We start from the raw sequence: 24,855 nt of genomic DNA on the forward strand, positions 1-24,855 counted from the left end.
TCCAAAAACACTTTGCGTTTTTTATCGATAAACTGTTGACTGATGTATTTCTTTCTAAACTCAGCTTGAAAGAATTCCCAAGTGACCCTTTCCCTCAACACCACTGATACTAGAGTATTCCACCACTGATACATTGTGTCCCTCAGAAGTGATACGGCACATTTTAAACACTCAATCGGTGTGCAAGAAAGCTCATCAAATACCCGAATCGTATTTTCAAGCCAAAACTTGGCTCTCTCAAGATAGTTATTAACAGTAGCTCTGAATTCTTTGGCCTTATATTTTCGAATCTTATCAATTGGCGCCTTATTCAATCGCAAAAGTTCCACACCTTGAGGAGCTACGGGAACCGGTTGGAGATTAAGTGGGGTGAAGGTTGTTGAGCAGCCGAATTAGTTCGGACATACTCAGAAAACCACTTGTTCATCATTTGGAAGAAAGCTTCTTTGGCCTCTCCTCCTTGACTACCTGATACGGTCTCGACACTAATTGCGCTACTCCGTGAACGAAGGCAATGTAACACCCCTAACCCGGATTAGAAGGGTATATTGACTTATGGCACACAGTTAGTCACACGCCCGTGTATGAGTTCGTGTGACACACACGGCCAGTAGACACGCCCGTGTGTCTAGGCCGTTCAAAGCTGTAGGGTATACTGGCTTAATTCGAAAGGATACCCTAGGGGACACACGGTCGTACAACATGACCGTGTGTCGCACACAACTGAGATACACACCCGTGTCTCTGCCTGTGTGGACAAAAATAGGCTATTAGTAAAGCCATTTTGCCACCCTAAAAACTCAAGCATTCACAAGTATAATAGACCACATTTTTACAGCTCAATAGGCAGCCAAAATAACCATTTCAAAACACATTATAAGCCATATCAAAACTTACCAATTACCTATTCAAATACCTATTTAACAACATGCATAATTCATTCATTTAACATCTATATATCAAGACTCACTTGCATAATTTCATTTCATCATTTCCTTTTCAAAACATACCATAATTGAACACATAGTTCCTCCAAAACAAAGTACCAAAATAAGCCAAATCACATGGCTTAACTTATACACAAAACATATCAAAGTCATGATATTAAGCAACATAACTATCATATCTTAAACTAGCCTATACATGCCATATTTATATATATCCACAAGATCAAAAGTACCAATCGAAAATTGGATAGTGTGATGTGCAACTCTGACTTGTCTAGAACGAGCGAGCTAATGAGCCTCTATAAAACATAGAAAAAGAAATAGAGTAAGCTTTATAGCTTAGTAAGCCTGTATAATTCAGAATTAAACTTACCATTTATACATATTCAAAGTAACATCAAAATGCCAACAATTCAATTAACTAAAACCTAATCACAAGTATCCATCACATGTTAGTCATTTGGAAATAAAACCATCCATTAATACAATACTTTGCATCAATCCAGAATTTACATATCATATATATAGCATTAGTAACATTTATAATCCGTAATTTATCACTATAAAAAGTATTTAGGCCCGTTGAATCTATTAAAACTTCAAAGGATACTCGAGTGAACAATGTCAGTAATCTATCAATTCATTATCATATATGCTCTTTCGAGCCATGATCGGTAAGATCCTCCTGAGCTGATGAACAGTAAGCTCTAATGAGCTGAAAGGGTAAGCTCTATTGAGCTGTACAGTAAGCTCATACAAGCTGAATAATAAGCTTATACGAGCTGAAACGGTAAGCTCCAATGAGCTGAAAACAATAAGCTCTTACAAGCTGATATATCAGTAAGCTCTTATGAGCTGTGGTGAGTCCATAACAAATGCAGGAGCTCGACCAAAACGGTAATCCTAGTAACATGTCACTCGTATCCAATTAATCTATACAGTTCAAACGGGCCTCAATAACAAATACATTATACCAATAAGGCATTCATACTTCAAATATTTCCATTAAACAAATTCGTTTCAATAATTACAAGTATATAAAACTTTGATTCTAATTATACGAACTTACCTCATAACCTAGGATAAAACTATCAGTCATTCGTCTACTTTCTATTCCCTCGATCTAATTCTAGTATTTGCTTATCGTGATCTATAATATATCAAATTAACTCATTTAAAATTTAATTCAATTCAATTTAGCCTAAAACATTCATTTTGACTAAATTACAAATTTACCCCTAAAGTTTTGACTATTTTACAATTTAGTCCTCAATACATAAAAATGAAAAATTACTCAATTAGGCCACAACCCATAATAGCCGAATTTCCTATATACTACTAGAAGCCCATATCTTTTATTATTTCACACTTTTAACTACCACACTTTATATTTTCACAATTTAATCCCTATTTGACATTTTTATCAAAAATCACTTTATAAAACTTATATATCTAACCTTAAACCTTCATAATCTATCATTACACATCTAAATACTCAAGCATTCAACAATGGCACTTTTCAAAATCATGAACAAATTCAAAAATTGAGGTACGAGCTAGCTATAATACGAAGCAACGATTACAAAAACGTAGAAATCACTAAAAACCGATCAAAAATGAGCTTACATGTAAGGATGAACCCTAGCCGAACCTTCAAGCTTCAAGTATGGTGTTTCTTTGATTTATTTTTGGTGGATAGTGATAATTAAGAAGACAACCATTTATTTTTCATTATTTTAGTTAGGTTATTTAATAATTTACCATATTAACCTCATAAATATAACTTACAAAACACTTAAATCATGGACATAAATGTCCACTAACCTTAATCATGGTATAATAACATTATAAGGACCCTTGATTTACTAAATCATAGCAATCAAACACTTTCAACAATAGAATGCAACTTTTACATATTACGCGATTAAGCCCTTTTTAACGAATTAAACATTTAAACAATAAAATTTCTTAACGAAACTTTCACATAATTAATCTATCATGCTGTAGACCTTATTAAAATAATAAAATAAATATTTTAACTTTAGATTTGTGGTCCCATAACCACTATTTCGATTTGACCTAAAAAGGGCTGTTATAGGCAAGCGCATTACTTTCAATATCATCGGCTACAACTCGATTGAGATCCATTTACTATACGAAAACATGATTTAAAACTATCAGGAGATATCACACTATCACAAGTTATATATGGCATGTATAGCTAAACTCTCACAAATATTACATTAGCCCGAGAATCGACTAAACTGTAGCTTTAATACCAATAAATGTAACACTCCTCACCTGTATTCAATGTCGAAATAGGGTTACGGAGCATTACCGAACTTATAACACAATTAAACATACATTTCACATACATTTTTTGATTCCATGTAATCATCCTTCAACATCAACCACATTGTCCCTAATACAAGCCTACGAGGCCCAAAACATGCTTTAAGAGTGGTTCAGGACTAAACTGATAACTCATGAAATTTTACAAAACTTGGAAAATTTTACAAAATACAGGGGACACACGCCCATGTCATAGGCCGTATGGACATTCGAAATAGGATCACACGGCCGTGTCTCAGCCCATGCCTACGAAGCCCAAAACATGCTTTAAGAGTGGTTCAGAACTAAACCGATAACTCATGAAATTTTTACAAAACTTGGAAAATTTTACAAAATACAAGGGACACACACCCGTGTGGCCCAGTCGTGTGTCTCACACAGCCAAAGACATGTCCGTGTCACAGGCCGTGTGGACATTCGAAATAGGATCACATGGTCGTGTCCCAGCTCGTGTCTAACCCCGTATAACTCTCTAACTTAGGTCACACGCCAACACACATGCCCGTGTGGCTAGCCCGTGTGCCCTAAGAAACGGCCATACACGCCCGTGCGCCAGGCCGTGTGCTAGGCCGTGCCAAACCTGTAAGGTATACTGACTGATGCCACGCGGCCAAGCCACACACCCGTGTGCTAAGCCGTGTGGAGCATACTGACTTGATTTTTAATTCAACACCAAGGGACACACAGCCGTGTAACCTGACCCTGTGTCATACACGACTGAACATATGCCCGTGTCTCTACCCGTGTGGACAAAAATAGGCTATTTACCAAGCTATTTTACCACCCAAACTTGCTTACACCTAAACCAACACAATTGGCACAAAATATGGCATAAATATGCATTCAACCAACCTCGACCAAGCATAATTCATACCATTTCAATACCAACAAATACAAAACACATCAATACCACAACATGCCAATCAATTTCATACCAAAACTCAATCTCAAATCATCAATATGAGCACTACCAATTTTGCATCATTTAGCCTAATCTCACAAACATACCCAAATCAATTCTCAACCACTTAGTACCCCTAATTACCAAATACCAACTGGCATCACATATCCATAATCAAGCACATAATAAGAGCCATTTGTACAATTATATACACAACCAAATCAACCAAAATAAGTCAACTCTCATGGCTATACACCAAACCAAATACTTAACATTTACAAGTCATTTCCAATGACCAAATTCATTACCAAACTATATATTGAAATGACCATAATCCTATACGTGCCATATACCCAAAATACTTAAGTTCAAAAGTACCAAAGTGATAGTTGGATAGTGTAATGAAGTCTCCAATGATTCCCAAATCCGAGTTAGCTTTGGTTTCACTAGAAAACACAAAAAAATAAACAATGTAAGCTATAAAGCTTAGTAAGTTCATATAGCATTAAAATAAACTTACCATATATGCACAACTTAAGCAAATAAAGCATAATATAACATAATTCATATTGAATTCATCAACATACTACATTTTCATTCACAAAATTAGATATAACTTTCATAAATTCCTCATTTCAATACTTGTACGATTCATGTACATACCTGTACCACATCGTATCAACTTATACATAATCACATCTCTAATATACCTGTTGAACCATTCGGAATACTATCAGATACTCGGGAAACTCACACCCTAAGTGCCACATATATATAGCCGAAGCTATCTCAATCTCATATCACATATAATGCTCACTCTCGAGCTATCAACAGGTCTACTCACACAAGCTAACAGTCATGATGAAGCTACACGGTGCTACTCACACAAGCTGATGAGTATCCGCAACACATGCCGGATAACTCATCCATCAGTAGGACGTATGGACCAGCACCCAAATCACATAACCCCTAATGACATGTCATTCGTATCCTAATTTATTCCTAAGTTCAATCAGGATTTCTCACTTACTCAATCATCGTTGAATATGTCCGCAGTGTCGTATTCTCAATTTATGCAATATCAAAGTATTTAAAACACAAATACAATAATGTTTAATACATACAAACTTACCTCGAATGTAAAAACGACGAAACGAGTCGATTAGTCTAAAATCTTGTTCTTTCCCCGATCTAAATCCATATTTCAGTTTTATTAATCTAAATGTAATCAAAATTAACTTAATTAATTATCAATCTATTAGTCCAAAATACACATTAAGGCAATTTTACACTTTTGCCCCTAATATTTTAACATTTTTACAATTTAGTCATTATCTCATAAAAATACAAATTCATGCAATTCAACCTAAAACCATGGTATTCAAATTTCAATTAGGTCCCTAGTAGTCCATATTTTTCATTTATTTTACATTTTAACCATGAATTTTACACATTTCACAATTTAATCCTATTTGGACATTTTACTAAAAATCACTTAACAAATGCTGTTTATCTAACAACAAGCATGCATTTTCTATTATCAAAAATCAAAACACACATAGATTCATCAATGGAAAAACCCTAAACCTTTAACATTTTTGCAAAATAGTCCTTGGGCTAGCTAGACTAAGTTGTAACGATCTCAAAAACATAGAAATCACTAAAAACAGGATAAAAATCGTACCTTAATGATCTAAATAATCTTGGCCAAATTTCAAGCCCTAAAAATGGCTATTATTCATGTTAAAATTGGCTAAGGAAGATGATACATAAAAATTATGGTTTTTGTTTTATTTATTTTACTTTAAATAACTAAATCACCTATTTAACCTTAAGTTAAAACATTAAAAATCACTTAAAATATGTCTCTAAATGTCTACCAACATTAAAAATGGTCTAATTACCAAATAAGGACCTCCACTTTTATAATTCATAGCTATTAGACACTTTTAACTAATAGAACTCCACTTTTACACTTTACGCGATTTACTCCTTTTTATCAAATTAAACATTCAAACGATAAAATTTCTTAACGAAATTTTCACACAATCATTTTTTCATACTATAGACCTCAAAATAATAATAAAATACTTATTCCAACCTTGAATTTGTGGCCTCAAAACCACTATTCTAAATTGACTAAAAATAGGTTGTTACAAGCAAGTACGCAATCGTGTACATGTATTGGAAATAGGGGTTAGTCGAAGGGTTTAATAAGCCAAACTGGGTTCTATTAAGAGGAAGTGGATACCAAAGTCGAATGGCCAACAAAGCCACCCAAATATACGGGAAAGCAGTAGATAAATCTAGTCCAGAGAGGGCATGGATTTCGTTGAACTCCTAAGACTGGAGTGTATGCGTTGGAAGCCTTCTTTAAGGACACTGTGACAAGGGGAAGGGCCACGGAAATAATAATGAGCCCTAGTGCTCTGAGACTGTGAAAACATGAAATTTCTGAGAAAGACTGTAGTAGTTGTAATGCCCTAAAGCCAACCTAATTCACCGAGTTCAAATCTTGAGTGTTACTAAACGATACAAACATTTAACCAAAAATAGTTTACAATTTTTCATTTATTTTAAAACTATTATTTTTAGTTTTAGAAGAAAAAATCAAAATTTGGAAATTTAAAATAAAATATATGTTAAATAACTTATTACATCAAATTTGATACAGATCTTTACAAGTTAGAAAATATTTCGAGACGGACTTAAAGGCATGTTCAAGTCTATGCCACATATCCACTGTATGTATAATAACCCACTCCTCTACCAACTTGGAATACTCCTAGTGTTGTCTCTTCAGGCAAAGTCTCTTTTCAAAATACCTGAAAAACAATAACAAACTTTGTAAGTACAAGAGTACTTAGCGAACTCACTATGACCATACATTTATAGGTGCTTTGCAATCTTGTATGAATTGCTATGAGTCAACCATATTCTATACCACTTACTTCGACTGATACCATCACAGTGTTATCATTCCTTTATACACCAATTATCACACCCTTATTATGTTCAATCTTTCATAACTAATTAACTGGAGAATCCTTCCAACTGTTTCATAATTCTCTTGTCCTATAATATTTTCCTAACAGAATATACCCTTAGAAACCACTTCCAACCAGCCCATACCTTAACCCATACTCTTATTTTAAACAATTTCTCATTGACGTTATCTTGGGCAAATACATACATATGGCGGATACCTTATAGAATTTCATACTATTAGTTCACACTTAAGCATACCCTGATCTAGTTCTGTGCACATGTCCATACTGATAATTCACTGTGTATATCATCCAAATGTATTTCATATCATGCTTTACCAAAATCTATTAATTCAAAATAGCATTAATGTAGATTCAGAATAATTTCAGAATAAGATATAATACCACTTACTTTCCATATTCACATTTCATTATGGTAGATACTTTGATATTTATATTTCATTATGACAAATACCTTTAGGACTTTATTCAACTCTTATTCTAGAGCAAATTAACACCTTATGTTGGTCATACTTAATACAGATCTACTAGAATTTACTCATATCTTACCATAAAGACAAATATTTAGACCCATAGCTTACCAAATTTTCCTGACAATTAATGCCACATAGACTTAGCATAATACACCATACAAGTAATCATATTGAGTACGCCACCAAGGCTTTCCACTCAGAATTTGTCATAAAAGCATTCCTTTCAGATTTCGCCACAAAGGTTATTCTTTCAAAGTTTGCCACAAAAGCTATTCTTAGTTGTCGTGTTTACGATATGGATTTTCCTAAACTCACATTACGTGAGGTTTTCCCATCATTGTCTTAGGACACGCAAAGAACCCCATTAGGTAATCTCCATTCCTTAGTTCTTATTCAGAGGGTGTCATGGTCATGGACTTTTCCTTTAAAGTTCATATTAGAGTTCATGTTTTCAGTCCCGACGGACTCCATCAGACACCACCGCGGTGAAAGAACACAGACTCTCTTAACTAACTCTTTATGTATCGACACAATCTAAATTCAACCTTTTACTTCACTGACACACACCCAATCAGAAAACTCACATCTCATAGCAAACATTTTAGACATATACATACTCAGTCATACTTCTATGTTTCAATACTCGTACACCAATCATCCCATACTAAACTTATCATGAATTTGGATCCATATTTCAATAAACTTCCTATGGATGACTCACAATATGAATAGTATACATGAGTAGTCAGCATAGAACTCGCATGATTCTCACTTACTGCAGTTCAAAGCTCCAAATCCAGATATCTATCATGAACCAGTAGCAACCACTGCTTAGAAACATAATTTCACCATTAATACTCTTGTACATACAAATTAATTAGCATTTCAATCGCTAACAATCCCATGAAGAAACCTTATACTTACAATCTCGTTGTTCAATTACCAAATACAAATTTACCCATTCATTACTTAACATGCAGAATTGAAATACTTATACTGATACAAAGATCATAAAAGTACCTTAGCCTCTAGATCATCGAAGTAGGATACATTCAGATTAAAGAAAGGTTTCAGTATATACCACTTAAGAAAGAGGAAGAAAAAGAAAGATATGTTCTAATAGCATCAGTAGATTATCAACAACGGTTAAATGGCCAGTCAATAATAATCAACAAAAAATCAATGTCGATCAACGTCCAGTGATAACATACTAATTTGCATGTTATTTTGTGTTTAATTCGGTTTATTTTTGAATTGATCGCTGCTAAATTAATACTTTTATCTTTTAATCTTGTCAGGGATGCAATTGGGACGCTAAGAGACAAAAACGAGCAGAAAAGGACCAAATTGAAACACAATCAATAAAAATGAGGCCGAATAAAAAATGTGGAGAAAATCCAAAGACTCATCAGAATTTTTTTACTTTGTAAAACCAAAAATAGAAAAAAAATCTTATTTATTTTTATTTATTTTATTTTATTTTGATTTTATGTTAAATTAGTTAAGGCAAAAATAGCAAATTTTATGTATATAAATAGGGCCTTAATGTTCTTTGGAAAGGCAACACTTAATTCTACATTCCTACTTCAATTTGAAATTGAATTATACTCTTATGTCTTTCAAATTGCGGTGAGCATACTACTACTTTCATTTGCATTTTTCTTGCTTTTACAAAATTGGGCTAATTTCTTTCCAAGTCCTTTCTATTCCTTTCTTCACCATAATCATCAAACTACTTCCCAAAGTTTACAAAGCATGAATAATTTCATGCTTCACTAAATTTCATCTTAGCCTTAGGCCAGTGTTCTTTCTGATTGGGAATTGAGAAATACGAATTCGTGCTAAAAATCCTTCCAATCGGTATTTATTTTTTTCTTAAGTATTGGGATAGACCAATCATCCCTTAAAGTTAAACTCGATTTCAAGTTAAAGTGCACGTTGGGTTGGAGTCCTGTTTACTGACAGTTGGAGTAACGAGTCGGCTGTGCTGTATTCGGATCTTTGAGAACAAATCAAGGAAGCAGTGATCGGGTTTAAACGACCCACGCGGTTGAGGCCGTTAATTCGAGTTGGGTTCTTTAGAATGCAACGCTGCCGGAATCTTGAATTGGGAACTCGTGTATCTCGATTAGATAATCAATAAGGGTTGGTTTGCAGGTCGTACCGGGACCATCTACGAGAGGAAGAATTGGTGGTTAGAACGTTCTTAACTGCTATAACCAACTTATCATTGGAGGAGAAAATTAATTCTCGAGGATCGATTCTTGATACAGAATTTACCGAGTCTAAGGCTAAGGCTTATTATTTCTATTTACAAAATTCTGAATTTATGTCCCGAACTAAATTTATTTCTAATATTATTTAATTGTTTATTTACACCGATAGATTATTTACTGTCTAAACATTCTCGAACCCCCCCCCCCCCCGATTACTTGTTTATTTTGTTGCAGGTACGTTTGGAGTCGTGGGCACGACTCTTGCCACGACCTTTGACATAATGAACATTCTGTTCATAAGTAAACATAGAAGTTGATTACAACATTCAATCCTTGTAGACTCGACCCTACTACTACGTTTTGCTACGATTTAGAGTTATTTCTGTAGGAATTATTTTTTGGTGGTTTCGACGCCCATCATCCGGCTAATGGTGAATTAAAGTTTATGGTTTTTTAAATTTAAATTTAATATTTTTATTTTAAATAAATATAATTTCCATATAGCACATTATCATGGGTTGACAAATTCTGATTAGCGTGACATACAACCGTTTTTTTAACTTAGTTACAAAAAAAGGCTAAAAAAGGGGTAACAGAAACAAAAGTGGGAAAACAGTAGAGTTTGAACTGAGCATTAAGTGACTGATATAGGCTCCCGCTCCAGTACCGCTATTTCCCTCCGATTTTTTCTAGTTGTTAGAAACGCGAAGAGGGATAATTTTTTCATTCATTAGTCCCTACACTTTACATCCACGTTAATGTTTTTGAAGTCGGACTGAAACTTACCTTCCGTTTGGCTTGCAAAGGAAAATAAAGAAAATAAAAAATCAAAGCACCCTCTCAACTTAAGAGTGTTTTTCTTTTTAACTTTCCTGAGTTCAGAGCAGCTATGGATTGCAGAAGCTCTATTTTTGTAGGCAATCAGTCAATTTCATTTTATCTAAATTATTTATCATTTATTGGAAGGTTAGCTCTTATCAAACTGCTGTTTTTGTTCTAGGAAATTGCTTCATTAACAACTCTAATGCGGATTTTAGGTGAAGAAACTGGATATTTAATCCCTTAAGTCTTTGGCAAAAAAAGCAGGCAGTTCTTATTCTCAACGGAAAACTATGGGCACAAATCGACAAAACTAAAGCTTAGTTAATGTAACAATAATTATTCATAATATAAAATTGTGAGTTGACCTGAGTAAGGTGGGTGTGTATCTTCGATGGCCGGCTTATCTTTTCCTTCAATCCCCCTTTTTTGTGTGTGGTCATATTCAGGGATTTTGAATTTTAAATAGTGGGTTTACTCCCAAAAGAGATACCTGAGAAAATGAGGAGCTTGAGCTTCTTATCTATGGAATATATTTTCCTATTAATGTCGATCTTATCGCAGTGTTTGAAATTTGGTTCAGGAACTGCAGCAGTGGTTCATGCTGGGAATGGCGATGGCGTCCAGCCATTGTCCAAGATTGCCATTCATAAAGCAGTCTATGCACTTCATGAAAATGCTTCTGTTAAAGCACACCCGCTTGTTCTTGGGACTAAGGTAAAATCTAGCTCGGGCTTTATAGTTTTACTTTCTGCTCTAGATGTTCTATTTCAAATTTTCAATCTAATACAAATTTAGCTCTTTGAAGTTTGAATCTGCTTTCATTAAGATTCAAGAGTAGCAAAGTTAACCTGTTACAAGAGATGTTGAGATCTATGCTATCCAGCCTCGGATCTCTAATTTTTAACTTTTTATAGTATACAGCACATCCATTTGGAATATGCCAACAACACGATTCCATCTTAGGGAAAATGAAAAATCCGGTAATATGGTGAAGTAATTTTCACTAAATGCACTGATTGATGAATGCCAATCTTCTCGACCCACTCTCCTTTCCCAAGTTCTATTTGGAATAGTTTTATTTTGAACCTATGACCTCAATCAAAAGCACAACTTCATTTTACCAACTGGTTGCCACACCCTTACTAACTCAACTAATGCAAGAATTTCTGATGTTTTATAGGGTGATAGTTTTGCTATTCGGATTGTCTTATGTGTCTCACATGAGCATGTTCAATTCTTTTAAAAGTTATTCCATGCATTATGTGAGTCTTTGGAGTGTCATATCCTTATTCACATGCCTGAATATGTGTGAGACATGAGTGTTCAACATGGGCACTTCGAGAAGAATGAAGAGTTGGAGCAACGTAGGCGATAATTTTAGATTCATGGTTTGCTCAAAATCTGAAGCATGGTGTTCTAACTTCCAAGCAGCTGAGATATATGGATTGCTTATAACTTGGTTTGCTTTTAGGGGGGAGATTCTGATTGGGTAACTGTAGAAATTGAATGTCCGAAACCTTCTGAGGATGATTGGATTGCTGTCTTCTCTCCTGAAAATTTCAGGTAAATTTCAAACTTGTTCATCATATTCTTCTCTTTTAATAAATTCATACAAGAAATTTTCTTCTATTCATCATTCTAGATTTGTAGACTAAAGGAATTCATTAATGGCAGCTCGTCTATCTGTCAACCCAGTGATGATATGGAACAGTTTCCTCATATATGTTCAGCCCCAATAAAGGTATGTATGATATGTAGCATTGTTTGTTCTTCAGCCTAATATTGAGACCATACACCTTAAACAATCTGTGGTTTCCAGTACAAATATGCCAATGATTCCGATGCTGATTACAAAAAGACTGGCAAATCTTCGTTAAAGTTCCAATTGATCAATCAACGGGAAGATTTTTCGTTTGCATTATTTTCTGGCGGATTATCCGATGTATGTCTACGCATGTGACCTTCCTTGTGACTTGGCTTTAGCGGATTTCACCCATTCTTTGACTGATCATTTCTTGCAGCCAAAACTGGTGGCTGTTTCAAATGTTATAAGTTTTGCTAACCCAAAGGCACCACTTTATCCACGGCTTTCACAAGGGAAATCTTGGAATGAAGTAAGTTCATTTCTTTCTGTCGATTTTCATGATTTTTGGACTTTGATATCAAGTCAAGGTAAAAACCAATCCATGTCCTACGGCCTGCACTGACTAATCATCTCTTTATCCATGTCTGACCTTGATTCCCTTACAACTTTATATAGATGACAGTGACTTGGGCTAGTGGCTATAATGTTATCGAAGCTGTACCTTTCGTTGAGTGGGGTATGAAAGGAGAATCCCAAACTCGATCTCCTGCAGGAACATTGACATTTCATCAAAATGATATGTGCGGTATAATACATCTTTCCTTGACTATGGAAGTGAAAGATTTGTAAACTTCTTGATAGAATTCACAAGGACATAGATCAAAACTATATAATATATAACGAAGTTTAAGTGAAGCTTATAATTAGTTTATATTCTTAGTTTGGAATGTTTCAAGAGGTATTCAGAATCTAACAACATTCTGATGATAAAATGCAGCTCCACCAGCCCGAACAGTTGGTTGGCGCGATCCTGGTTTCATTCATACAAGTTTCCTAAAGGATTTGTGGCCAAGCTCTGTGTATGCACCACAACTGACATCTTGTCTCAGAGAAATGATGAATGAACAAATGTGTTCCTAATACTGTGTTTATTTTTGCTTTTAGGTACACTTATAAGCTTGGACATAAGTTGGTAGATGGTTCTTTTGTCTGGAGCAAGAGCTACTCATTCAAATCTTCACCATATCCAGGGCAGGATTCATTACAGCGAGTTGTAATATTTGGAGACATGGGAAAGGTAATAAATCTGGCATGCCTTCTAGTAAGTAGGAAAACGAAGAACAATCAATTTACATTTTCTTACCAAAGTCTTGGTTTTATACAATCTTTCTTCTTGAAGTACCATGTTGACATCTGTATTCAACACATATTCAGACATAGGTGAGAGCACAATCCTCCAAATATATGAACTTAGAAAAAAAATTTGAGCGTACCTGTGCTGCATTTGTCCTGCAATATAGTAACAAAACTTCTATCCCCAAATGCTTCTCAACTAACCACATTCAACTTTCAGTTGTTGCTTCCTAACCTCCCATTGTAATCAAAGAACTCATTCAATGTATAAAACTCAAATATCGTCATTTCAACTGTATTGAATGTTATTTGGCACTTAATTGCAGCATAGTGCATAAAATATGAAGAGATTTTATAATTGTTTTAACACGTTTCAGGCCGAACGAGATGGTTCAAACGAATACAGTAATTATCAGCCAGGATCACTTAACACCACGGATCAACTAATCAAGGACTTGAAAAACATTGACATAGTTTTTCATATAGGGGACATTACATATGCAAATGGGTATATCTCACAGTGGGACCAGTTCACATCACAGGTTGAGCGCATTGCATCAACTGTGCCATATATGATTGCAAGGTTTGCAATGCTCAATTAGCATGAACTCTTTGTAACACTTGAGAATTACTTTGCAGTTATTAGCAAAGTGCTTATATTGGATCCTAACTAAGATTACTTCTTTTCGTATAGCGGCAATCATGAACGCGATGCACCCAACTCTGGGTCGTTCTACGACGGAAACGATTCTGGTGGTGAGTGTGGTGTTGTAGCTGAGACCATGTTTTATGTTCCTGCTGAGAACAGAGCTAAATTTTGGTAAGTAATTTACCAGAAATACAATATAAATTGTTAATGGAAGCTAAGTTTGTACGCAACATCAAGATTCGAGACCATCTTTCGTGTATGCATGTTGTAGTCTCCTGAAAGGAATCTGTTTAAGTCAGATTACCGGTTCTTTACAGGTATTCAACAGACTATGGCATGTTCCATTTCTGTATAGCTGACAGTGAACATGATTGGAGGGAAGGTTCTGAGCAGTACAAGTTCATCGAGAAGTGCCTAGCGTCGGCAGACCGGAGAAAGCAGCCCTGGTTAATATTTGTTGCTCATCGTGTTCTTGGTTATTCCTCAAGTTATTGGAAAGATGCCTCATTTGGAGAGCCCATGGGAAGGGAAAGCTTGCAAGGACTTTGGCAGAAGTACAAAGTCGACATTGCATTTTTTGGACATATCCATAACTATGAAAGAACTTGCCCGGTTTACCAGGTATGGCCAAAACCTATCATCATAGCATTTAATCAATATATAAGTCTGAAAGTCACCCGGTAGGGTCCTATAAGTTTGGCTAAGTTGGAATGTTGGAGTTCGAATCTTATCATCTGAGACCAGATCCTTTATACCTGGCCTTCAGTCCCCTTCTGAGATTCAAAGTTCAAAGTTTTCAACCTTCTTACAGTTCTAATGTTTCTAAAAATGCAGGGGCAGTGCATGCATGTGGGAAAATCACACTATTCAGGTATTGTAAATGGAACGATTCACGTAGTGGTTGGTGGGGGAGGGAGCCATTTATCAGGGTTTGGTCCTACCCAGACTTCATGGAGTCTATACAAAGATTCAGATTTTGGTTTCGTGAAGTTGACTGCATACAATCACTCATCTCTCCTCTTTGAATACAAGAAAAGCAGTGATGGAAATGTGTATGATTCTTTCACCATTTCCAGGGACTACCGAGATGTCTTGGCCTGTGTTCATGATGGCTGCGAACCAACCACTTTGGGTTCTTGAAACCACCCACTCTAGAGGTGTATATGGATCCGATCGGGTCGGATAGTAACTTATGAATTTTTTTGCCTAAAGCTCTGTCCAGGTTAAGGCTAGGTCAGCCCTCTAACCCGGATGATGACTATAAACTATATATTCTCAAATTTATTAATACATCAAATCAATTTAATTTAATATACGTATGTAACTTTGATTGTAGTCGAATGTACACATAAATTTTTATTTTTTAGTTAATTACATACATTTAAATAAATAAACATCAATTTATTTTTTATATTAGATAATTAAATAAAAGAAATAAATGTATTGATATATTTTTAATTAAACTAATATAATTATTTATGTATTTTATATTTACATATATTGATAATTATACTTTTAATTTGTAAAAATTAAATCAAATAAAAATTAAATAATAAAAACAAAATTAAAAATTCATTATCCATATTGCATATTGAATTCAACCGGACATTGCATATTGAATTCAACCGGACATTGCATATTGAATTCATATTTCTTTTATTTTTATGATAATTTTAATATTTTAAAAAAAAATAACAGATTTTACTACATGACACAATTTCAACGGCAAAAACAACCCCTTACAATATCTTCTGTTCCATTAACTTTAACGATAAAAAAACTTAATTAATTAAAATTTGACATTCATAAACTCAATTGAGTAAAAAAATATAAAGACTTAATTAATTTTCTTTTTTAAATTCAAAGACTTTAAAGACACTTTAGCCACACAAAAAAAAACTATATTTAATATTTCAAAAATTATTTAATAAATTTAGAACATTGGGACACAAATATTGGACAAAATTACTTTAAAAATAAATATATAATGCAAACATATATAACAAGTAATGAATTGAAGTTTGATTGTGGAAAAAATTGAATTGCATAAGATTCCTTGGCTGTAAAAGTTGCATATAAATGCATGCATGAGTGTCCAAAGCATAATGATTTACAAAATCGATGCTAATGGTGAAAAAGGGGTAAAACAAGTTATCAGTGCTCCATAAGACGGTTGTAACTCAGTTGATTTAACTTCCATAGTTTGCCTTCTGCAAAAATACCTTTTGTCCTTTTAAGCTTTCACCCAAGTTTGAAGCCTTCAATGGAGGAAGACTACCTGGTCTTGTGGGCTTTGGCCAATTTCTTCTTTCTTTTCTTTACGGCTTTTGGCACTTTCGTCTTTCGAGCCTCCCTCTTCTCCTCTTTGACTTTCTTTTTATTCTCTTTTCTAGCAGCTTTCTTGTCAACTTGTGCCGAACTGTCAGATAACGGACCCTTACCTTCTGAGCCACTCAAGTTCTCTTCATCCCCATCTGTTTCAGAACCAGATGGGGACTCAGATTCAGACTCGCTCTCCTGAGAATTAGAATGGCCAGATAGATTTCCCATAGACCCTTCTACAGGTCTTGTGTTAGTATCCCCTTGCTGCTTCTCCATTGGTGAAGATTGATCTTTAGGGAGAGCCTCCTTTAGTCCTGTAATTGTCTTATAATATAAGTCTCCGGTGTCCTTGCCACTGGTTATCCGTATTACATCCTCCTCGACATTCTTGACATGATCCAATGTCTTGGGAATATATGTCTGAAGAAAAGGAACAAAATAACCATGAAGTTAATATTCACCAAAAGAATTTAGACAACCGGATCTTCTATCTTTTATTGAAAGTATGATGCATTCCCTTTCAGAATACACATTTAACCCCTCAAAACCGAAATTTTCAATCTGTAATATAGCCCAGTTTGAGAAATATAATAACTTGATTTTTGATACATCCAAAAAGCAAATTAGAACATTTATCACTCCTTGGAGATGAACAAAATCTTGATATTGTAATGATTTAACTGCAAAAAGCAGATCATAAATTCTCAAAATATCCTGTATGCAAACAGAGGAGAGCTTCTAGAGCAAGCATTAATAGCTGAAGACACTACAGAAAGTCTTTTGTGGACTTCAATGTCGAATGACATTAAAAGAATCTTAGCAGAAGATCTAAAAAAAGCTGGTAATAAACTGAAGCAGGAGGGCTGACATAAAGCCCTTTGTTATGAACAGGAGGAACTTAGATACGCTCCATGGAACAGTAGGCTTTATTAGATTATCATTCAACAAACCTGAACGAACACAGAATCTGCAATTTCATCCTCCACGGACATGTCTCCTCTTGCTAAAATCTTCTGCTGCACCTGAAATAAGATATCAGTGCAGAAGCGTGAAAATGGAGATCATTCTAAATTTATAGGAAAAGTATGAACTCAGATATAAAAGGCAAACCTTTTCCAAATAACTATCCACAGAGCCATCCGTGATAGTTGGATCCACTATGAAGTCGAATAACTCTCGGATTGTCATGACAGCTACACCATGTTTTTTAAAGAAATCCTGCACCAGGCAATGACTGATTAACTCTTACAGTCACCCTGTTAGTCAATGTTACAATCTCACATCCAATAAATATTAATCATACAAAAAGAAAAAGTGACAAACAAAAAATTTCTAAAGAGAGAAAATAAACATACAGAAACGTGAATACAATCTTCACGTAAAAAATCCAGGGCATGTGGGTGGTCAAGATCAACCGCTTGAGAAACGTCAATTATGTATAAGTGACCCTGTAAAGTGGAAAATTTTCAAATGAACAAAAGTTAACTTAGAGATCCCTTTTTCCTCTTTGCCTATTGTTTTTGCTAAGAAGATAGCCAGATCAAAGCACAAAGAAAATTGTTTTCAGTTGCAAGGAATTGAAAAAAGTTAGCCATCACCTCATAAAATAGTATGTTATATTCACTGAGATCTCCATGTACTAGTTTGCATTTCTGGTATAATGTCCGCATTGCTACTATCATCTAGGGAAAATAGCCAAGAAGTCAGCATATAGAGAAAAAAAAAGAAAACTACAGTAATATAACTTATAAACTTTTGAGTAGCTCAAGATAATGTGACCGTAGCTTAACATAAGGACACACCTCCACATAACATTCACGCAACTTGTCTAAAGATAATGCCGCAACTTTAAGACGAGGCGCAGCCCAACCAGCTTTTCCTGTAACATAGTTTTAGCAGTTAGTACCCAAAACTCGTACAAAAGCATTAAAAAATGTAAAACCATTCTCTATGTCCTGATCATTGAAGAGAATTAAAGCAATAATAATTAAAAACTCATACTACCTATGAATTCCATGACAAGCACATGAAGTCTCAAAAGTAATGGAGTTGGGCATCTAATTCCTGCAGCCTTAAGCCTGCAACTCAAAACAAACATCTCCACTCATGAAAAAGCAAGCAAAACGATGCACACATAATTAGTCATGTATATCTGTTCACAGAATCAAAGGTAAACGGGAAATAATTAAAATCTTGTTTTACCTCATAAGATTCCTCATTTCTTTCTCAGCCCATGTCTTCACCATTTTTCTAGGATTGTGCTTACAATAACCATATCTGAACCGGTAATCACCTTGTACATATCGATCTCGATCCCTTGAGTTATTATCAGAAACCAATTGATTACAATTTTTAACATGCAAAAATTTTGGCATGAAAACACGGGATCTAATATTGTAGAAAAATAAAATACAACAGCAGATCTCACAAAGTGATATGCTACATCAAATAAGGAATAGAAGACCACAAGTGCAAGCTAACATCTATGATGAAATCAAGAACATTCATCCAAAAACAATACCACCAAATGGAAAGGAACAATTATGCTTACATCCAGTGCCCTCATCTCACCAATTCTTCACTAATTCTTAACACATTAAAAGGGGGAATGTTCTATAATGTTGGGACAAAATTGAAAAGGTTTGAAGTCTAATTATCTAATCAAAACACCACTTACTTGAAAACCAAAACAGAAGTTTTATATACTTTGATTGCTAGTTCCTGACCATCAGATTTTGTTGCATGATATACATTTGCCTGTTCAAAGAACGAACTAAATATCACGTGATTTCATCAGACTATGATTTTACAAACTGAAGCATGAACAATTAACATCTAACAATAACATCACATTACATACTTCTTTTCCAGTTGAAATGCAGCCGTTGATATCATGAAACACACCGCGGTTAAGCATTTTAAACAGAACCATACGAGTTCTTGGATCAATAGCCTGCAGAACAACTTCATGATGAGCTCAATCTTCCAAAATACTAGTAACTAATAAGAAAAAATCATCAAAATATTCAGAGCAATCAACTACGAGTAATTTCACCTGCTCAACAGTTGCACGATCAGCTTTCTCAGTAGTTTTAGTTTTACCAATGGCCATTTCACGAACACTTTCACGAATTGCAGTTGTAACCGAGTTCGACATTCCAACATTTATCCTCCCTTCCCACTCCTACACCATTCATTCAGTAATCCAATTGGAAGAAACAAAATAATAATAATAATAACAATAATAATAATAATAATAAGCTTAAATGATCGTGACAATGTATTTTTACCTCTAAAGGGGAAGCTCGAATATGATTAGAGAACTTCTGGTTACGGTTGGAGAGAGGTTGAAGAGCGGACGAATTAGGCCTAGAGTGAACACCGCCGTGAGCGTTAGGCCGCCTCGACGCAAGCGTGAAAGAACTATCAATGAACTCGTCATCGACCTTGGAATCCAAATAATCCAATGCCTCGACGATTTCAGAATCGGATGACCACGACAAGTCTTCTTCCTCATCTTCATAATCCGCTGCATCGTTCGGTGCTGCTTCTGGTTTCTCTCCCAATTTAGACATCCCCGCCGACATAGCTTTTACGCTTCCAGAGGAAACGGGAAGATTATTGGCGGCAATCGGTTACGGCTTTAAAACCCTAAAAATGGAGGAATGAATTCCCTCTTCACTTGAATGGGCTGACCGGCCCATGCGAAATCTTCGAGCGGGACTTTTCGGTTCGGCTTTTCTATCCAGACATTTTAAAAAATAAAAGAACTTAAACAATCCCTCAAAATTAAATAAAATAGTCCCTCTCAAAACAAATTGAAGCAATTTAATCCTTAACAATTTTAAAAGTGAGCAATTAAGGGTAATTAATCTCAAAATTAATATATTTCCTCAATTGTACATAATTTTAATTGTTATAATAATAAATTTAGCCTTTAATATTTACATATTTTATCATTTTAGCATGAATTCTAAAAAATTCAACAAATTCGACCTCAACATTTATACATTTACATAAAAGCGAGATAAATTTGTTATATTATGATCAAATTTTAAATACTTATTTTAAAAATCATTTGCTTTTTAGGATTATTTATTTTTTAAAAATATTTGTTGACGTGGGAAACATTAACATGATATGATATACACATAGATGCCATGTGTCTTCGTCCGATTGTTCCATCAGTCACGTCAAAAAAACTTAATGGTCATACTTGGTCAATGTTAACGGAAGGCTTGATTGATTAATTTTTCCCCTTTAAGAGCTAAATTGATTAATTTTTCATCATTAAAGGCTTAGTTAAGTGCAAAATTTTTCATAAGGACTTGATTAAATTTTAAATTTTTTGTTGAGGGCCTTTTTTACTATTAAGCCATTGAATAAACTTGAAAAGACATAATTAGTAGGAACCATAAGTATGGTTGAATCCAAAAAATCTAAAGTAACTTTATTCCTTCAACTAAAACAAATAAAATAAAGAAAAATTCAAAAATTAAAATTAAGATTTAGAAAAAGCAAAGAAAGCAATAATTAAAATTTTAGAAAAAATCAATGAGATAAAACTATAGTCAAAGTAAATTCTTTGTTTGATTAAAGGTTTGATTATTGATACAAAGATAAATTTAAGTATCTTTTAATAAATTAGTTATAAATGCCGATGATCACCTAGTAACTTAATTTATTCATACTTTCTTGCTAATCAAGATAATTGTCATTAATTATTTCCCTTATTGACAAACAATCCTATAACAATCGCTTAGGAATTTAATTTATCAATATCCTTGAGAACGAAAGAGGCTCAATAGTAACTAAGAAATGCATAATCAAGGTTTATTTAAGTTAGATTGTATACTCACACTACACATATAATCATATAGTTGTCACAAATATTAGAAATCAATCAATCGACTAATTATTTAATTGACAAAACAATTATTTTAAGCTATCAAATATTGACTGAATAGTTAACAAACCTGAACAATTGTAATTAAATCATAAGACATATAAACACCAAAGAGCAAAGAAAGGTTCAAAGCAATTTGATCTTACAAACTTGTATAATCAAATTCTGAATATTACTTCAACTAGAAAAAAAGAGTTTAACAAGCCATAAAGAAAATAAAATGCAAAATCAAATAAAGTTCGAGATATCCCTGTCTCCCCTAGTAGTGTATATTTATAGGGTAGAAATAATATAATGGAGAAAATACAAAATTTTTCTTGAATACATAAAGCAATTTTTTTTCTAGGTTTTTCGGTAATTTTCGTGTCAAATTTTCATACCGTTTTTGGTAGGGGTAAGCAAAATCTGGTTCAATTCGAAAAACTTGATAAAATTTTCAAATTTTGAATTAAATAGTTCGAGTTGTTTGAGTTAATCAAGTTATTTTGATTAACTCGAATAAAAAATTAAGTTTTCCGTTTTAACTCGAATATGAATTACAAAATTCGAGTTATCCAAAAATCCAAAAAAGAAAAGGCAAAACTACACCATTTTAATAAATGTTTACATTTTCTAAAGTTAAAAGTCAAAATCATTAAGTTAGGCAAAACTACATTGTTTTGATAAATGTTTACTCATTAAGTTAAAAGGTAAAATCATTATATTGTTTATATAGTTAAATAATTTTATACTTTGTTTACTAGTTAAATAATCGGTTCATGTAAACACAATATTAAGTATAAATAATAGGATTCACTAACTCGACTCGACTTGACTTAAAATTTTTTGATTTGATTTGATCCGATTAGAAAAAAATTCAAATTGAGTTTGGTTGCTAAAATAGGATTCGTCAACTCAACTAACTTGAAAATTTTTTACTCAATCGAATATTCACTCCTAATTTTTGGGTGCCTTCCTATAGTTATATTATGAGCACAAAACAGAAGTCCAAATGATAAAAAAACATGTCAAAAATAAAGTGTAAGTTACTTTTTCTCAAATTATTCCCTAGCAGTAATAAAAAAAATATAAATATAAATAATGTAATGGATAACATAAATAGAATAATTCAAGAAAAAAATCACAACTAATTTAAAATTTAGGTACTTTAACAATTATATTTTAACCTCTTAAAATATTATAATTTAATTTTAATCCACTAATTTTTTTTTCTAAATTCGTCTTAACCTTAATAATAACATTTACCTTTGGCAATTCAATAAGCTAAAAAAATAAATCTAATAATATCTGATTCTTTACACAATAATGCTATAAAAAAAAGTAATTAAAAAAACGACAAAAAATAACGTAAGGGTATATAAGCTCTTCAATTTTTTCAAAAAAACCAATTAAATTCTTATATTTTTCAAGTTCCTGAATTTTAAAATTACAATTAATTAAGCTCTATAATGATTAAAGTTAACCAGCAACCATAAAAGGGTAATTGTTATTTTTTTAGAGTTGTTTTCGCTACATGACACTTTAAGATTGTACCACATGGCAAAATATGATGTTTTATATTTAAAATTATAAAAAATATTTTAAAAAAAATTACAAATTAAAAAAACTATAAAAATATATAAAAGTGCAAAAATAATTAAAAATATTATAAAAAGTGTAAAAAATTATAAAATTATATGAATTATGAAAAAGTATTTAAAAATACAAAAATATTAAACTTTAATAAAATTTTAAAAATATCATTAAAAGCATAAAAATTATAAAAACAAACTAAAAACATTTGAAATATATATATATAAACAATTTTTTTTTTGCACACTAACCATTATTTGTCCCTTGAAGTTATCTATTGTGTTCATATATTGTGAACCTCCTCAAAGCTTACACCTTCATTGTCCATTCTTAATGGTAGATTTTGAAATGCAAATTAAGGTAGAAAAATAGGTTAAGAATTCAAGTGACAACCGAGGTTGTATATAAAGATGTAAATATTTTTAAAATTTTGATTTTTTTTGTAATTTTATATAATTTTATTTAAAAAAATATTATGATTATTTACACTTTTATATATTTATAATAATTTTAATAATTTTCTATATTTTAAAATTTTCCATATTTTTAAAATTTTTATTTTTAATTCATATATTTTTTAAATTTTTATTTTTAATTCATATAATTTTTATAATTTTTATTTTAATAATTTTTTAATTTTTGAGTCATTTATAATATTTTTAAATTTTTTTTACACTTTCATATATTTTTGTAATTTTTAGGCTTACCAATAAAAAAAATCCCTTAGTATAAAAAAAAAACCAATTAAGCCCTCAACAAAATTTAGCACCCAATTGAGCCCTTAAAGAATGAAAAATTAATCAATCAAGCCTCTTCGTTAGTGTTGACCAAATTTGACTGTTATATTTTGTTGATTAGGCTGATAGAGCAATCGTACGATACAAAGTAGCTATGCATACATTATGCTGACATGACATTTTATCACATCACCAAATATTTTTTAAAAAATAAAAATCATAAAAAATATTTTTTTTAAAAATTATTTAAAAATCACATCTAGAATAAACTTGGAAAAAAAATTGTCTAGATTCATTTAAACCTAAACAAATGATTGTCCAAGTTCATCCTAATTGTGATTTTTTAAATAGTTACTATAAAATTACAAATATATATATATAAATTATGGGAAACTTATTAAAATTAATATAAAAAATAAGTTATAAAAACTTATTAAATTTAATTAAAAACGTTTAACAATTATTAAAAGCCACACCTAGAATGAACTTGGACAAACAGTTGTCCACATCCATTTGAACCCAAAAAATTATTGTCCAAGTTTATTCCAAGCTTGGTTTTTAATAAATTTTAAATATTTTTTCATTTTAAAATAAATTTAAAATTTTTATAATTTCTTATAATTATTAATAATTTTTACCAAAAAAATTTAAATAAATTTTTTATAATTTTTTAATAATTATTTAAAAAATTACATCTAGGATGCACCTGAACAAATAGTTCTCTAGGTGCATCATTGATAGAAGGCAACAAACAAAGATCGTTTTAAAGTAGTTTGACACGATAGGATTTGGATTTGACTTTAAAAAAAAAAAAGAAGCTAAACAGATTTATGAAAACAAAGAAAACAAAAACAACTAAAAGAAGAAATTTAAGAACAAATAATAAATATTCAAAACAATAAATAAATAAACAAAAAATTAAAAGTGGAAGATAGATTGAATCAACCAAATATATGGATAGAAGATAGATGTCCAACTGAACCCTCTGAAATATAGGGCATCAATAAATTCA

General features: G+C 32.6%; 2 protein-coding genes across 4 annotated transcripts; one reads left to right on the forward strand and one right to left on the reverse strand.

Moving 5' to 3' along the window:
- Positions 1-10,580: 10,580 nt before the first annotated feature.
- LOC107886368 (probable inactive purple acid phosphatase 27) lies at positions 10,581-15,617 on the forward strand. Of its 3 annotated transcripts, XM_041108547.1 has the most exons (14): positions 10,584-10,810; positions 10,898-11,093; positions 11,300-11,433; positions 12,191-12,282; positions 12,394-12,460; positions 12,539-12,661; positions 12,741-12,833; positions 12,980-13,109; positions 13,302-13,383; positions 13,469-13,601; positions 14,035-14,240; positions 14,352-14,477; positions 14,624-14,927; positions 15,141-15,617. In XM_041108547.1, the coding sequence occupies exons 5-14, from the start codon at positions 12,422-12,424 to the stop codon at positions 15,444-15,446; spliced, it is 1,542 nt and encodes a 513-aa protein (XP_040964481.1). In that variant the 5' UTR covers positions 10,584-10,810; positions 10,898-11,093; positions 11,300-11,433; positions 12,191-12,282; positions 12,394-12,421; the 3' UTR covers positions 15,447-15,617. The 3 variants fall into 3 exon arrangements, with proteins under 3 accessions (XP_016665785.1, XP_040964481.1, XP_040964482.1); XM_016810296.2 differs by having other exon boundaries at positions 10,581-10,810; positions 10,898-11,433; XM_041108548.1 differs by lacking the exon at positions 10,898-11,093 and having other exon boundaries at positions 10,584-10,863.
- Positions 15,618-16,306: 689 nt separating this feature from the next.
- Positions 16,307-20,367, reverse strand: LOC107886369 (serine/threonine-protein kinase rio1). The gene is made up of 12 exons (XM_016810297.2): positions 19,919-20,367; positions 19,684-19,812; positions 19,489-19,581; positions 19,306-19,385; positions 18,831-18,944; positions 18,633-18,706; positions 18,431-18,507; positions 18,227-18,310; positions 17,984-18,076; positions 17,739-17,846; positions 17,579-17,650; positions 16,307-17,048 (listed from the first exon to the last, which is right to left on the reverse strand). Exons 1-12 carry the CDS (start codon positions 20,213-20,215, stop codon positions 16,581-16,583), a joined length of 1,689 nt encoding a protein of 562 aa, XP_016665786.1. The 5' UTR covers positions 20,216-20,367; the 3' UTR covers positions 16,307-16,580.
- Positions 20,368-24,855: the final 4,488 nt, after the last annotated feature.

This window comes from Gossypium hirsutum, chromosome A03 (assembly GCF_007990345.1).
Source record: "Gossypium hirsutum isolate 1008001.06 chromosome A03, Gossypium_hirsutum_v2.1, whole genome shotgun sequence".
NCBI lineage: Eukaryota > Viridiplantae > Streptophyta > Magnoliopsida > Malvales > Malvaceae > Gossypium > Gossypium hirsutum.

Excerpts from the sequence above, each read along its gene's own strand:
- LOC107886368 (XM_016810296.2), top strand. The coding sequence starts at position 11,218 with ATGAGGAGCTTGAGCTTCTTATCTATGGAATATATTTTCCTATTAATG. Across the intron at positions 12,283-12,393 it reads TTCTCTCCTGAAAATTTCAG|CTCGTCTATCTGTCAACCCA; the intron begins GTAAATTTCAAA and ends CATTAATGGCAG. Across the intron at positions 14,478-14,623 it reads GAGAACAGAGCTAAATTTTG|GTATTCAACAGACTATGGCA; the intron begins GTAAGTAATTTA and ends GGTTCTTTACAG.
- LOC107886369 (XM_016810297.2), bottom strand. The coding sequence starts at position 20,215 with ATGTCGGCGGGGATGTCTAAATTGGGAGAGAAACCAGAAGCAGCACCG. Across the intron at positions 19,813-19,918 it reads TTCGAGCTTCCCCTTTAGAG|GAGTGGGAAGGGAGGATAAA; the intron begins GTAAAAATACAT and ends TGAATGGTGTAG. Across the intron at positions 18,311-18,430 it reads TGCGTGAATGTTATGTGGAG|ATGATAGTAGCAATGCGGAC; the intron begins GTGTGTCCTTAT and ends TATTTTCCCTAG.